Here is a 16,159-nt window from a genome sequence, read left to right as displayed (position 1 = left end):
TTTTAGTTCATCACACTTCTTTGTGAGACAGTAGTTTAAACTGAAATATGCTTCCAGCCGTTTTTGTGCTAATTGGCTTTATTGGAATACAAGGTGATATAATAGTTATTTTTGATTTACAAAAATTACATTTAGGGTGTTTTTATTTCTATCTTTGAAATTTTTTCTCCAAGTTGTCTGTTCAATAAATGTTACTTCCATGCAGGACAAATATTGAAGTATTGAAAATGTAATGGTAATGTAAAAATTTGATCTGTAAAATTGTTGACGCTGTAATGGTTGTAACAGTCAAGAGGACACTCGTATAGATAAAAGATGTTTTAAAACTGTGTGTTGTTTTTTACACCAACTAATCGTTTTTAAACGTTAACGTAAACTAAAAGGTCGATTCGAGTCTTCCTTTACACTATTTAAACCATTACTTGGTTTCTGAACGCTTACCTAGACCAACAATTTGTTTTTAAACCTTTACCTAGACCAACAATTTGTTTTTAAACCTTTACCTAGACCAACAATTTGTTTTTAAACCTTTACCTAGACCAATAATTTGTTTTTAAACGTTTACCTAGACCAATAATTTTTTTAAACGTTTACCTAGACCAATAATTTGTTTTAAACCTTTACCTAGACCAATAATTTTTTTAAACCTTTGCCTAGACCAAAAATTTGTTTTTAAACCTTTGCCTATATTGACAAAATTTGTTTTCAATGTTTACCTAGACCACTGTTTTGTTTTTTATAGTTTACCTAGACTAAGAATTTGTTGTAAACGTTTACATTACCAACAATTTGTTTTTAAACCTTTACTTAGAACAATAATTTGTTTGGAATGTTTACCCATACCAAAACATTGTTTTTCAATGTTTACCTTTACAAACAATTTGTGTTTGAACGTTTACCTAGACCCACAATTTAATTTCAAACGTTTATCTGACTCAAAATTTATTTTAATTGTTTATCTAGACCAATAATATTTTACTGGAAAAGAAAGCATTTTTTCGGCAAAGAAAGTAAGTTGTCGGCCATCTTATCCCCGGGATTCCCCGGGACTCACCAGTTAGCATGAAGCATCTGATCAGAAGAGTCTAATGGAAATATATTTGCCATAGGCGAATGTTGTGTTTATTCAGATCAACCTTATTTGTTCCAACACTAATCATTTGTATTGTTATAATGTAAAATATGTTATTCCACTCAATCTTGGCTTTTTATTACTGAATTCTTTTCAAGTCTATAATATTATATATCCAGGGTTACCAGATAGACTCCATCCTACTCCACCAGTACATTTTATATATTCAGGGTTACCAGATGTGCTCCATCCTTCACCACCAATTCTCAACCAATACATTTTATTTATCCATGGTTACCAGATAGACTCCATTCTACTCTGTCAATACATTTAATATATCTAGTGGCTTTTTATTACTGAATTCTTTTCAAGTCTATAATATCATATATCCAGGGTTACCAGATAGACTCCATCCTACTCCACCAGTACATTTTATATATTCAGGGTTTCAGGGTTCCAGAGAGTCTCCAACCTACTCCATCTATACATATTATATATCCAGGGTTACCAGATGGACTCCATCCTACACCACCAATGGGTTGGACATCTTGGAATACATTTTTTGAGTTCAATTCAGAATCAAAAATGATCTCACAGGAAATCAACTCAAGAATAGTTTAAAATAAATACTTTATTCTTAAAATCTGAGAGTCAACTGAAACAATATTTTGGCTGTCCTAAACTCATGCATTATTTGCATTATAAAGCTTTTTTCGTTGGTTAGTTAAAATAACGAAAAAGATTAACTTTTCAGGGATCTTTCATTCTTCTGTTCATGGAGGTTTTTATCCCTTTTTATCTTTAATCGTGCTGTTTGATAATGATCTCAATTATATTGACAGTGTTAACGATATTTCATGGATTAACGGTGCAAGAATATATTTAAGTAATAAAAAAAATATCACTGAGCGGGGAAAAACAGAAAACAACATTAAAACACCAAATATAATTTATTTTTTGTAAGTTTCGTGTAATTTTGAGATATTTATTTATGAAAGTCTCCGTTATTTTAATAATTCATTGGTTCCTACTTTTTTCTGTGCTTTCTTTTTCATCAACTGTTATTTTTGTTCGTAAAAAATATCAAAGTTCACAGTTTTAACCATTCGTTAACAGAACCTTCTGTTAATTTTAAGAACTTGGTTGGGATATTTTTTGTTGTTGTTTATTTTGTTATTAACCCTATTCCTACTGACGTGTTCTCTGCCCAAAAACATAACTCTATTTCTTTATAGAGATACTAATTCATAACATATCAAACATGTTTTGAAGGCCCTTATAATTCTAGATAAAAATTAACAAAATTTGCAAAAATTCTTAAATTAGAAACAAATTTTCAAAACAAAATTCGCAAAATATGTCAAATTATGCAATTTTCCTTTGACCCAGCAAATTAAATAATGCAAAAATATATTTTTTACATTTTCAACCCCTAAAAAGAAAAAAAGAATAATTTACAAATGAAATGTTAAAAAGTGCTTCTAAGAATAATTGTGTCATAAGCTTGTTTTTCTTCACAGACTTTCTGAAGAGCAGTAAAATGTTAAAATCCAGTGATTGGAAATAGAGGCTAATATAGATTTAGTCTGGTGTAGGTAAAATAAGGTGTTCAGGCAGTTTGCCTGAGGACTTGGGAATTAAAGGTAGTAAAAGCAAAGCTAAAGCGGGGCATCTTTTAATTAGAACTGTAAAAAAATAATTTAACATTTTTAGATCGATACTTTTTGAGTAGTGTCAAACTCGCATTAAGCCTATACCCCCTTTCATTTTTTCGCGAACACTCCCTTTAAATAATCTTGAGTTCAATACAGGCCGAGGCTATCTTAGACCTGGGGTTAGACAAGGTTTATTTAACAATAAATTTAAAAATTAAATAATGGTTAAATTAAAAAAACTAATTTCTATTTATTTTTCCCAGGTTGGATACAACATTCTCACAATCGACGACTTTTGGCAACTCCCTAGGCATAGATAACATTTCTATTTTATAAAAAAAAAATATTTTAAAAATAAGTATAGAGACAAATAATACTAATTAATAACCATATTTTTTCCACAAGGGATAGGATAATGAGTGAATCATTTTTTGAACGATTTCTTTCAAGGTTCAGATAAAAGAATTTGCAAAACAAATTTACATGCATTTGTATATTTTACTGACTCACATTGCCATATTTTTTGTTTCTTTAATTTTATTTAATTTTTACATTAGGGCTACCAATTCCGTGGTCCATTCCCAATATTAATTAATTAATTTAATGAGTTGTATCTATACAAGGGAAAGGGAAATATATGAATTGTAAATATAAAATATAAAACTAAAAGTTTAAATATAATCAATATAATGAGTTGTTATCTATACAAGGGACAGGGAAATGTATGAATTATAAATATAAAATATAAAACTAAAAGTTTAAATATAATCAATATAATGAGTTGTTATCTATANGTCATATTCAAGACTTTTAACCAGGACTTCTAGTTTACCATGAGTGAAACTGTGCGATACCAAATCTCTGAATGATGGCTTTTGATTTTATAATAAATCATTATAAATATAAAATATAAAACAATTATCTAAAATAAAAATAATTAAATGAGTTGTTATCTATACAAGAGGCGGGGAAATATATTAATTGTAAATATAAAATATAAAACTAAAAGTTTAAATAAAAATAATTAAATGAGTTGTTATCTATAAAGTCGAGATAATGAAACTGGGAGAATGATTCCAGATCCAGAAAAGGAACAAATATCATATTTATAGATTTTTATATTTTTCAAGGTTTTTTTAAAATTTAGTTTGCATTGTGTCAGTGCGTAACTTAAAGAGATTGTTTACGTAATTTAATTATTGTTAAATAATCTTTAAATGTTTATGTTGTAATCTTTGTTCTTCTATTTTTTCAACAATAGCTCATAAAATACATTTGCATAAAGATCTGATTGGGGATGTGCTTAGCTTTGTTGGAATGTTCTTATAGATGAGAACTTAATATGACCGACTTTTTACAGAACATATATTTTCCATCTAAAGCTGGGTTCCACAGTTAGTGTATGATAAAGTGTTAAATCAGTTTCCTAATGGTATTTTGGCTCTGTCAAACTATTTCCATGAGCGTGGATTAAAAATAGGAATCTACAGTAGTGCAGGCAGGTAAAAGGAGATTTTTTATGTTATTTTCAGCAACATCTACGGAATTCTTTAAATATCTCTGTCAAAATATTGATTAATAGCTAAACAGCCAGGCGTTGCCCGTGGAATTTTTAAAATACTTGAAAAATTTTGAAAAAATCGATCTTTGAAAAAAAATTAGATTTTTGAGAAAAAAATAATTTTATTTTTTCATCCTATATGTTACATCCATTATGAATAGACCCCTTGAAAACAAGCTTTAAACACAAAATATTACTGTAGATTCACCTGCTCTGGAAACCTTCCTGGATCTTTAAGGAAAAATTGAATTCATTAAAAATATATTTTTATTGATTTTTATATCAATATGTTTTATTTTTCCTCATTGCAGGCTAAATCTAACACGGTTCACTTCTGCTTGGTTAAAGACTCCCAACATGCAGTGAGAAGTCTCAAAATTGAATAGAGCTGCTTATATTTAAACAAACTATTGCAAGAATAGAATTTTGGGTGCGCAGCTATGAAAAAACCGATGTAGAAATGTTACTGGAATACGAGATAGACTACTTTAAGGTTCATCTAGAGAAACAGAATATTAGTAACTTAGCACCAGATTTAATAAATAGCTGAACCTTGTATACACTTCCATCTAAAACTGTGAGGGATAATTACACCCAACTCTTAGAATGTGCCGGTACATCATGTACTGTATATGCATTCACCCCTACTCTGCAGTAGTCCAGACTGGAGAGTATGAGTGTATGAATTGTAAATTCGACCCAGCACGTTATATGCAACAAATGTAGCCTGGCAAGATCACGGTGATGAATGCTCTACTATCTTCGTACAGTACTGGTCCAGCCATATCCTCGTACAGTACTGGACCAGCCCTATCCACGTTCAGTACTGGTCCAGCCATATCCTTGTATAGTACTGGTCCGGCCCTATCCTCGTACAGTACTGGTCCGTCTATATCCTCATATAGTACTGGCCTGGCCCAATCTTCGTACAGTACTGGTCCGGACCTATCCTCGTACAGACTACAGTACTGGTCCAGCCATATCCTTGTATAGTACTGGACCAGCCATATCCTCGTTTTTTCCCTATGATTTGTTTCTCTTCTATTTTTCGATATTAGTATCCGCCTGACTTGTCCTATGACTGAGGTTTACATCTATCTAGAGTGTGAAGACGGGATTCAAATACTTTTCTTGTGCACTGGATCAAGATGAAAAGAAGTGATTGAACTACGTCTATGCTGTTCAACCAAGTCTTTAATCTTTGCAACAACTAAGTCCAAAGCAAAGTGTTATAATCATTTAAAGTCTTCTGTTTATAAGAAGACATTTAATTATCTCAAAGGAGTAATTATTCAAAAGCAAATAAACACGAAAACTAACATTATTTTCCAAATTTCATATCATTTTGGAGACCACTGCATATATCTGTTTGATCGATAGTATGACAACTGTTTTCCACAGATAGATGGCAGAACTAACATTAATGGTAAGCAAAATGATTTTTTTTGTTCAAATTTCAAAAAGTACAATTAATTTAATTTCTAAACATACCGACAAACATTTCATTATTACAGCCCTTTGGCATTGCCTCTTTTTCCTGGCTTTCATTAAAGGGATTGAACGCGAAATTTGAAGTGACCTTCCATGCAAAAATGGCAATGCTCATTTCTCAATTCACAATGGTAACTCTTAAACCTTTATTGCTGATAGTTCCTATATGTTTTCCAGTTCACAGGCAGCAGAAATGCACAATTCATTGTTAAAGCTTTTAAGAGTACTGATTTAAATCGGGCATTTACATGGAGGGTCACTTGAAATTACACTTTTACTATTTTTAATTGATATAGTATACATTACATGCCATCATTTTTTACCCTCGCAATTGATTTTTAATTTTGATTTTAAAACAGATTGCTAACTAGGATCTGGAGTATATATTGATTGGGTTAAAAGCTTTGAACACCTCCCTAGTATCTGGCAGGTCAAAAATAAAAAAATTATGATGAGATTTTAAAAACAATAAAAAGTTTGATTTGATTTTTAAAATGCCAGGACAAGGAGTATAAGAATCCTACTTTTGAAATAATGTTTATAAATGAATGCCATTATATATTTCAAGAACTGACATTTTTCTCTCTGCTTTTATTTTTGATGAGACACACTGGAGAAAAATGCAAAGAATTTAAGAATGATATAAACTAATCTTTGTTTTTGAAGGATCCAAGTGAAGAAGAAAGGTATTCTGTAATGGCGGATGAAATAAAAAATGTTAAGGAAAGTTTAATCTATAAAATTAGATCTTCAAAATAAGAAATATAATGTAAACTATAAGTCCCCCATTGGTCCAAGGGTTGAAATTTATCATGATTTATTTACCTCTTTAAATCTAAAGCTAAAATCAAGTGCTTTAAAGTTCTAAATAATCTTTTAAAGTCCAATTAGCTTGTAGTTTGTACAGGGTTACCTTTACAGTATATAAAACTTCAGCTAGACGCTTGTTGGGAATTTATACTGTCTGTCTCTCCTTATATATTCAGGGCTGTACCGTATAACCATTCGCCATTAGACGACAATTCTAAAGCTCTAAAAAACATCCAAGTATGATCAACCTTGATTAAATTACATGGATTTAAAAATACATGGATTCAAATATACATGGATTAAAAATACAGGGATTAAAAAATACATGGGTTAAAAAATACATGGATTCAAAAATACATGGATTCAAAAATACACGGATTAAAAAACAAATGGATTAAAAACACATATGTTAAAAATACATGGATTAAAAAATACATGGAATAAAAAATACAAATATCAACTCTATAACTCCAAAAAATATAAAACTCTGATTAAAAACTGTGCAGAATATACGAAATATTACGCTTGAGCTGTGTGCCTGGGGATTTGGAAATGTTGAACAATTTGGAAATAAATTTGGACATCTTTGGAGAACCTCAGCAGATATTGCAGGCGAGTTGTTAAAATTGAATACAAAGATTTTCAAAATTGTATGTTTGTATGTTGCCTAAGTCGATCAAACCTTGACCTTGAAAACTCCAGTTCCTTTTAAGGACCGGGCCCACTTTCAAGGAGCTAGAGCAATTTATACAGTACCCATCCTGTATTCCAACTATATAAAGAAAAATGGGACGGAGTACGCCAAATGAACAATTTCTATGGAAATGAATATGAATGAGTAGTTCGTAGCACATAAGTTTTTAGCATATTATTAATCAGGATATTATTTTTCATAATCGTCATTATTGGCATTAGAATTTCTAACGTTGTGAGCGACCTGTCAAAATTGATCGAAGAAAGCTTGAACTGTATGGAACATTTTATGAGAATTGGCTAGATCTCTGGATTAGGGATTATTTAGAAATGTTTTGCTAAAAAGCATCTAGTTTTGCATTCCTAGGGAGATTTAGACATGCGCTCAAAATTTTTGACCTCAATCTTTTCAAATTTAAGCCGCGGCTCAAACATGGTTGGTTTCACTTAAAATTGTATTCAATGTTTCAAGATTTAAGCCTGCGCTCTATTGAAACCGGTTTTTGGTGGATTTAAGACGCGGCTCAAATTCATTAAATCCGGACACAGTTCTCTTAAAGTTAAGATGTTGAATACATTTTCAGACAACTGGAACTCCATGCTGTATAATATTGATGTGAATGATGAGAACCGGTTTAGAGGTTCTGGTGTACAGGGACCGAACAGTGGTTGGAACTATCCAGACGGTCTCTTCATTGGTAGGAACATTTAATAGAACTAATTTATAGTAAAACCATTGGTCTGTGTACATACAGATTGTATTCAGTTTAAAGATAATTTTTACACTTGTATTTGATTTATTTGTAATGAAAATGTTAATAATGCACGAGGAAAGAGGATCTGATTAATTGAGACCAGAATGCTTTTTCATTTACTTCATTGTTATTGGCGGAATTTCTCCGGATTCAACCAATGACAGCTAGCTGCGACATAAAAATAGTCAACCAATCAGAAGTCAGGCCATTGTTATGATTCTAGCTTTAAAGTGCTCTCATCTCATCTCATTAAATTCACCATCTTTTCCACTTCTACCATTGCATAATCAGAAAGTGCCATTTGCCAATAGAATTTCCATGGCTGAATGGAAAAATCAGTGCGTGCAAATTCCTTGCAAATAAAATCTGTTTGGCACAAAATTGCATTCAAAAATACACAAATTCCGCGGAAACATTGCGCGAAAAAAAAACATCCTTTGTGGAATAAAAGATGTATTTCTCTTCTTCGAATATTTTCCGTTAATAAAGATAATTTGATTAACGACAAATAAAAAAATTATAATTTAATCTAAGGTAAAGGTGGTATGACTGATGTTGAATACCAAACTATGTTTGCTCTCTGGTGCTTGGTAAAATCACCCCTTATGCTTGGTACAGATATGACCAAAATCACCAGGCAAGTCTTAAAACAAATCAATAAAGAGGTGACCCCAAAAAAATGATTTTTAAATCTTTAAAAATGATTTTTTTAAACTGATTGTTCTACAGGGAGAGTGAAGCGTATAGGATTATCACAAATCCATTCTTAATTGCTGTAAACCAGGATCCATTAGGAATACAAGGACAATGCTTAAAGGTTCATTTTTTTATGATTAATTTTTCTAATTATAGGTGTAATTGAAAAACTTTGTAATCGGAAGAGACAAAAATAAAAAAAACAATAGCAGACCCAGTTTCCACTCTAGAAAATTAGGAATTATCAGTCATGCATTTATTTATTACACTTATTTGGTTCCTTGTACATACAATATTATTACGAATTTCTAACCTCAACATTTGTACAGGATTGTTGCTCTCATGGTTCTATGGGAGGTTTGCTAGGTAAACATGAAGGAATTGTTTCCAATTGTATTTAAGCGTTCAAGTGGGAAACTTTGTCTTTGTGCTTTCATTTTCTTTAATTTTAAGCTTAATGACTGCATTAGTATTTAAATAAATGTGTGAATAAACAAACAAAAATAAGAATAAAAAATATTTAAATTTAAACTTTTAGGGGCAGAGGGCTGCATTCATTTTCATCATTCCTGGCAGGTAGTATACTCGTCATACTTTTCCTGGCAGGTAGTATACCTTCATACTATTCCTGGCAGGTAGTATACTCTTCATAATATTCCTGGTAGGAAGTAAACACTTCCTACCATTCCTAGCAGGTAGTATACCTTCATACTATTCCTGGTAGGTAGTATACCTTCATACTATTCCTGGCAGGTAGTATACCTTCATACTATTCCTGGCAGGTAATATATTCTTCATACTATTCCTGGCAGGTAATATATCCTTCAAACTATTCCTGGCAGGTAGTATACTCTTCATACTATTCCTGGTAGGTAATATATCCTTCAAACTATTCCTGGCAGGTAGTATACTCTTCATACAATTCCTGGCAGGTAGTATGCTCAATTAATATTATATAATACAGTGTAACCCTTAATAACGATTACATCGGAAGAATTTATCAAATGTCGTCTTGACACTTTTTCAATGAGTTTTATACTATATTACGAAAATTTCAGTATTTGCGAAAATAAATAAATAGCCATGAATATGCGGGAACAGTTTTAAAGAGTTCCATATAATCATTTAATTAAAAAACTAAATATCTGGAACATTCCATTATCAGAATTCTTTCGATGTATTCGTTATTAAGGGTTTCACTGTAGTATAATTTAAAATGACTTTTTTTCTTTCAAAAACAATATATGTCCATATTTTTTCGAGCTTCTTTATTATTCATAAACCCATTGACCCAATTTTTCAAGCCGTTTTGACGTTTATTTGCTGCAGACAGACGTCAGAAAAACAAAAAACACAATAAAGATAGTTCTTTTAATAAAAATGTCTGATTTAAATAAGGTGTGGGGAGGTCCTCTCTCTGGAAACAGTTTTGTTGTTGTTGTGATAAACCGGTTTGACGTTGAGAAACAAATATTGATGAACTGGAGCGAGGATGCTATGGTTCCTGCAGGAGTATATTCTGTTCAGGTAAGAGATGTCCTCTCCCACCAAGGTTCTTTAATAAATGGTTAGTTACTCTGGAGTCTGGGTGAGCTCCAGTGTAGGGAAAAGGTCGCCTACTTAGCATAGAAAAATAGTATCCGACTGCTCTCTCGCCTCTATAATTAGTGACGCAATATGCTGATTCTTTCTATCTATGCTAAGGAGAAGACGTTTCCTGTACATCCAGAGTAACCAACCTTATTAAAGAACCTTGGTACCCACACTAGCTTTTTACAGAAGGATATTTTTAGGCCAGGGGTCAGAGATTCTGTTTTAAAATTTAGTGATCATGCATTGATACCCATTTTGTGCAGACCCTATCTTATGTAAATTTCATTCCTATTGTAGGGATAAGTAAAATGAGGAGAGCAAAACCTTATCTCTCAAATTCAAAAGTTGTCATAACGAATTGATGTAAAATCAGAATGTTGCCATATTTTCATGCTTTAAGAAACAAACATCATCGTTTTGTTGACACATATATTTACAAATTTATTAAATAATCTTATTTTGTTACGTTTAGCGGTGAAATCCAGAAAGATTCAAAAACTTAAATAAAACAACAAAAAAGTTGTTTCCAAAATGCTGCGTAGCTTTAGTTAGATAAGTCTTAATTACATTTTTCTGAAAAAACGCACTGCGGTCGTTTCGTTTTTGACGTAGAATGAGGAGTCAAAAACATGAAAAAACATATATGTATAAGATGACATTCATAATCGTCGCTTACTACAAAAATAAAAAATTAAAAAATTAAGTTCACTTCGGGAAAAATTGTTTGGTTTTCAGTTTTCTAAAGTAACAGTTTGTAAGTTTTAATCCTAATTTTTAAAAATAGAAAGCGTGAATTCTGAACTAATGGTACTAATCCTATTTACATAATCAAGGATCTGTGGACCGGAGATATAGTGGATTCTGCTGTAGTAGGAGGAGAGGATTGGGAGGGAGGGGATTATCAAGGGATTTTACCTCCACATGCAAACTGGGCGTTCAAGCTTACTCCTGTATAGTCAACAACAATCATGTTATTGTTTTTAAAAATTAAATGAGTTTGAAATAAACCGTGAGAAATTTTGATCACAATTATTGATCATTTAATAATTTAACAATTAAAAAACTTTAGCTCTGTATAACTGGAAACCTAGATGACAAAAGAAGGAGGTCAAATTTCGCTTATACCACTTTGTGACCTCGTAGCTCCTATTATTTTGCAACTTCCCGTATACCACTTTGTGACCTGCTCCTATAGTTTTGGAACTTCCCGTATACCACTTTGTGACCTTGAAGCTCCTATAATTTTGCAACTTCCTGTATACCACTTTGTGACCTCGTAGCTCCTATAATTTTGCAACTTCCCGTATACCACTTTGTGACCTCGTAGCTCATATAATTTTGCAACTTCCCGTATACCACTTTGTGACCTCGTAGCTCCTATTATTTTGGAACTTCCTGTATACCACTTTGTGACCTCGTAGCTCCTATAGCTTTCCAACTTCACGGATTCCACTTCGTGACCTCGTAGCTCCTATAATTTTGACTTTACGCACACATAAAAGGAGTTCGAAAACAACTGAAGAATTGCAGCACAATTTATATTACATCTAATTTTGCAACTGCTTTGTGTCATTATACTACTTTACCCGAAAAATTAAACCAGAAAAAAACATTAATTAGTTATAAAAACTACATCTTCCCAAAAGTTAACTGCGCACATGATTGGATATAGTTAATTTATCCAATTAAGATAAAGCAAGGATGTAAAACAATCTTTAATATATGTATATAGTCGGAAATGAAAAAGACTAAAATTCTTGAATACGCCTTTTGTAATCTATTTAATATTCACCAATTATATGTATATTAGAATATTTAACTCAATTTTAAAATACGCGGAAAATATTTTAACATTCAAGAAAACTTTCCTTGGAACAACCTTCCTTCCGAGATGTGGGAAAACAGTTATTAATTTATTAAAGATTGCGTAAGATATTCTTATGTTTTGTTTCTCTCTTTTTACACAATCTTGAATTTGGGATTTTTTTTGTGATATCCTTCATATAACAAAGATTATTATTAACACTTTAGATCGTTTTTAAACAAATCCCAACCCAACTCTCTAGCACTAAAATTATATCATTTTCTTCTCAATATATTTCGCCAAAAAATTTGGCATCATCAGGAGTTTGTCCTTACTCTTTTGAAGATTATTGAATTATTAACACCTCTAAATTTAAAAGAAACCTTTTACGAGAATATATTTGTTATCCTGAGACTAAATGCTGATATTTATTTCAAGGATTAAATACTGTAATACAGGAGAACAATATGAGGATGCCGGAAGGATAGTTAAGCTCCTGGCCGGATCCTATTTCAAGGATTAAATACTGTAATACAAGAGAACAATATGAGGATGCAGGAAGGATAGTTAAGCTCCTGGCCGGATCCTATTTCAAGGATTAAATACTGTAATACAAGAGAACAATATGAGGATGCAGGAAGGATAGTTAAGCTCCTGGCCGGATCCTATTGACTTGATTTTCTAAAATGAATATATTTAGTAAATTATATTGATGGAATTTTTTATTGCAAACAAAGAATCTGATTATGATAACACAAAATTTTCCAATTAATCTTTTTTGTAACCTATAAGGGTGTAACCCTTTAATATTTTAAAATTTCAGTTTTAAGGTATGTTTGCAACATCTGGATTCAAAGATTTAAGGCTTGAAAAACCAGAAGATAATTAGAATATCATATCTTTTACAAAAATATATTAGGCCCAGTGCTAGGGTTTGGCACCACCATTAAAAATTGTAAAAATATTAAAATAAACCTATTTATATAAATACCTCTGGGTCCGTTGAAAGATATGCTTCCCCAAAATTTAACCTGAAAAAGTCAGCATCAAAAATAATGGCTTGTAATTGTAGTAAATATAAAATGTGTTGATTTATGTATTTAATTATCAGTTGCTTTCTGCTATTGGGGGGTACAGGCCTGTACCCATTGTAGCTCCCGGCTCCACAGCTCAGAGGAGCCCGGAGCACTGCGTATAGTTGCTCATGACTTATCTTACAGGGAAGTAGAGAAACATAGGAACTAAACAGTAAACAAGACCTCCATCTTCAACTTATCAACTTATCAACATCTCAACTGAAAGAAGGAACACAGAAGTATAACTCTTGATAGGTATAAGCCATAAACAATAATACTGGTCTTTTTCTCCGCCAGCTGTGAGGACTGGACTACACACTGTGGAAGATTCCACCTGATTGGGCTTTACAGGTTTTAAATCCCCATTTTGCATAAGCAGTGCAGTTTTATTAATTCTGCTTAAGTTAGAAAAAGTTTAACACTTAGGAGAGCAGGGATCTTTTACTGAAATTCCTCATAACCTTCCTCCTTCAAGCTTTCTTAGGAGAGCAGGGATCTTCTACTGAAATTCCTCATACCCTTCCTCCTTCAAGCTTTCTTAGGAGAGCAGGGATCTTCTACTGAAATTCATCATACCCTTCCTCCTTCAAGCTTTCTTAGGAGAGCAGGGATCTTCTACTGAAATTCCTCATACCCTTCCTCCTTCAAGCTTTCTTAGTCTCTTTCTAACCTGCTCCAACTCAGTGTCACAAGAACTATTTGGAGAGGCCACAAAACAAAGAAACAAGAAACAAGAAAAAAAAATTGAACAAAAAAAATGGATGGGAACTCTCTGATGATAAGCTTTACACTTTCAATTTATTCCATTAGCAAATGAAGAAAACATTGGAGATGGGGCCAAAAATATGTGTTTGTAGCTGAATCAGTTCGAATTTAGTTGCTGACACATCAAATGTGTGTACTGTAGAAAAAAAGGAAACCTGGCACCTAAACCTAGTTCTATAGCTGTCAGCTTGACAAAACTGCTAGGACGTCAAAATTAGCCGAAATATGATCGAAAGATGTAGAAACAAAAAGAAAATGAAGAGCAAGAAATATAGAAATGTCAAAATATTTGCATCTGCTATCATATAACTGTTTAAGGATATTGTTAAAAATGTAAAATTTAAAAATAAATAAACAAAAAAGGTATTTAATCATATATTTGATCAAATCAGATTTTTGTAAAAATAATCATAAGGTTTCTTTTTGTTTTAGATATACATAAAATATAAAACATTTAGACACAATTTGCTTTCATACAAATTTTTTATTAAAACATAAAAATGTATGTGTATAGGGTGTCTCACAAAACATGTCAGTTGTTGAATAGTTTTGAATGTCTTCTTCCGTAAATTATATTGAATATTAAAGACTTTTTTTGCAAGTCATTTCGTTAAAAACATCTTTTTCTCAAATATATTTTACTTTGAAATCAATTTTACAATAATATAATGGCATGCAATATTTTTCATCATTCTCTTTAATATCAAACAACCGAACTAATTATGGAAGAAGACATTTTAAACTATTTATCAACTGTCATTTTTCGTGGGACACCCTGTATCGACTGTATCTAAATGATTTGGTTGTTTCTCCAACAATATTGGTTAGCTGAAGTTAACGGAGAATTACTAAAATATGCAACATAGTTTTACAACAAATAAAAGAATCAGACGTCAAAAACTTTGTTAAACAACCCCTTCTAAATTAAAACCAAATACTCAAACATATTTTCGGGCCTTTTTTAAAATCATTTCCGAATGCCTAATTTTTACTAAATTTGTAATTTAAACTAGAACTTTGACCTGGTACTTGGATAATTCCCAAGTTATATTTTCCCATCTATGTAATTATTCCCAAGTTTAATATATTTAAACTTCCAAGTGAGAGCTTCCCACATCTTTAAATTCCAAAGTTAGAACTTTCCATATGTTAACATAAATGTTCAAATTCCCAATTGACAACTTTACCGAGATATCTGATAATCTACCTGTAATCTTCACCCCACCTGTAGTTTCTTTTTACATGACTCAAAAAGTGTTTTTCTGAGGCTGTTGAAATTTTCTGACTTTTCCTAATACCCATAGCCCTTCCTTTTGGTCTAACTGCCTGAATCCTCAGGCACAGGTGCTTGAATGACTACTATTTCCTGTAACAAACTAAATCTTTGTTTTGACCCACTTTCATTTGTCAAATTTTGATAACTTTTAGCTTTTTGGAAAGCCAATGACATAAAGAAAAAGGATTGCACAAGTTTTGCGTAGACATTTTTGCAAATTATATGCATACAATCCGCTAAAAGAAATTTGCACATTTTTAGTTTTCTTAATTACGCATCAGGTTATTTAAAATTTGCAAATATGCAGGGATAGGGTTAAATACAGGGTGTCCCACAAACATCAAAGTAGCCATACGACTTAAACCTCGTCTTTGATTTTGAAAAAAACAAATTTTAGACGTAAAATTTCAGAGTTAATAGTCACAAAATAGCCCTAGTATGGGCATTTCCAAAATGTGGCATGATTTTTTAAGCTTTCAAAATTACCGGAAGTACAAAAAGGAAGACCACATTTTGAAAATCCCAAGACTAGGCGAATTTTCTGGTTATTGTTTCAAGATTCATACATGTAAAAGGAGGTTGACGACTGAATGTCTCAAATAAATTCTAAGACCAAAGCAGACTTTCAAATTGTCTTGCTACTGTCATGTTTCGTGGGAACCTTGTATTTATAGGATTTGTTTTAGTTATTATTAATTGTCATATCAATCGTCAGCATATCACATTTTCGAAGCAAAATATAGACAAGAAATTATCAAAAATATCGAAAATATGTATATTTTATTCTGTACTTTCACAATAAAAATGTACACACATTGAAAAATCATAATATTAATATAATTGTAACTTTATAATTTGTTCTAAAAATAATATTTAAGTACAAAAGGAAATTGTTTATTTAAAATGTGCAGG

At 31.6% G+C, this 16,159-nt stretch overlaps 1 protein-coding gene and 1 long non-coding RNA gene across 2 annotated transcripts; one reads left to right on the top strand and one right to left on the bottom strand.

Annotated features, from left to right (window-relative positions):
• Positions 1 to 11,355, top strand: LOC111704098 (alpha-galactosidase). Its single transcript, XM_023476233.1, has 19 exons — positions 1 to 93; positions 1,575 to 1,669; positions 2,884 to 2,916; positions 2,991 to 3,037; positions 3,776 to 3,818; positions 4,150 to 4,229; positions 4,491 to 4,526; positions 4,727 to 4,781; positions 5,669 to 5,714; positions 6,151 to 6,209; positions 6,446 to 6,502; positions 7,096 to 7,201; positions 7,867 to 7,980; positions 8,572 to 8,674; positions 8,767 to 8,854; positions 9,063 to 9,099; positions 9,272 to 9,309; positions 10,132 to 10,260; positions 11,160 to 11,355. Exons 1-19 carry the CDS (start codon positions 48 to 50, stop codon positions 11,280 to 11,282), a joined length of 1,335 nt encoding a protein of 444 aa, XP_023332001.1. The 5' UTR covers positions 1 to 47; the 3' UTR covers positions 11,283 to 11,355.
• Positions 11,356 to 12,544: 1,189 nt separating this feature from the next.
• Positions 12,545 to 13,167, bottom strand: LOC111704097 (uncharacterized). Its single transcript, XR_002765746.1, has 2 exons — positions 13,122 to 13,167; positions 12,545 to 12,811 (listed from the first exon to the last, which is right to left on the bottom strand). It is a non-coding gene; the product is annotated as an uncharacterized LOC111704097 (long non-coding RNA).
• Positions 13,168 to 16,159: the final 2,992 nt, after the last annotated feature.

This window comes from Eurytemora carolleeae, unplaced genomic scaffold (genome assembly GCF_000591075.1).
Source record: "Eurytemora carolleeae unplaced genomic scaffold, Eaff_2.0 scaffold497, whole genome shotgun sequence".
NCBI lineage: Eukaryota > Metazoa > Arthropoda > Copepoda > Calanoida > Temoridae > Eurytemora > Eurytemora carolleeae.
The sequence above is the reverse complement of the archived record's forward strand: the minus strand, read 5'-3'. Positions and strand labels throughout refer to the sequence as shown.

What these genes read in the sequence shown, in the direction of transcription:
- LOC111704098 (XM_023476233.1), top strand. Translation starts at nt 48, where the DNA reads ATGCTTCCAGCCGTTTTTGTGCTAATTGGCTTTATTGGAATACAAG. An exon ending in ACCTCCCTAGTATCTGGCAG is followed by an intron (nt 6,210 to 6,445) that starts GTCAAAAATAAA and finishes TTGTTTTTGAAG; the next exon opens with GATCCAAGTGAAGAAGAAAG. An exon ending in CAGGAGTATATTCTGTTCAG is followed by an intron (nt 10,261 to 11,159) that starts GTAAGAGATGTC and finishes TACATAATCAAG; the next exon opens with GATCTGTGGACCGGAGATAT.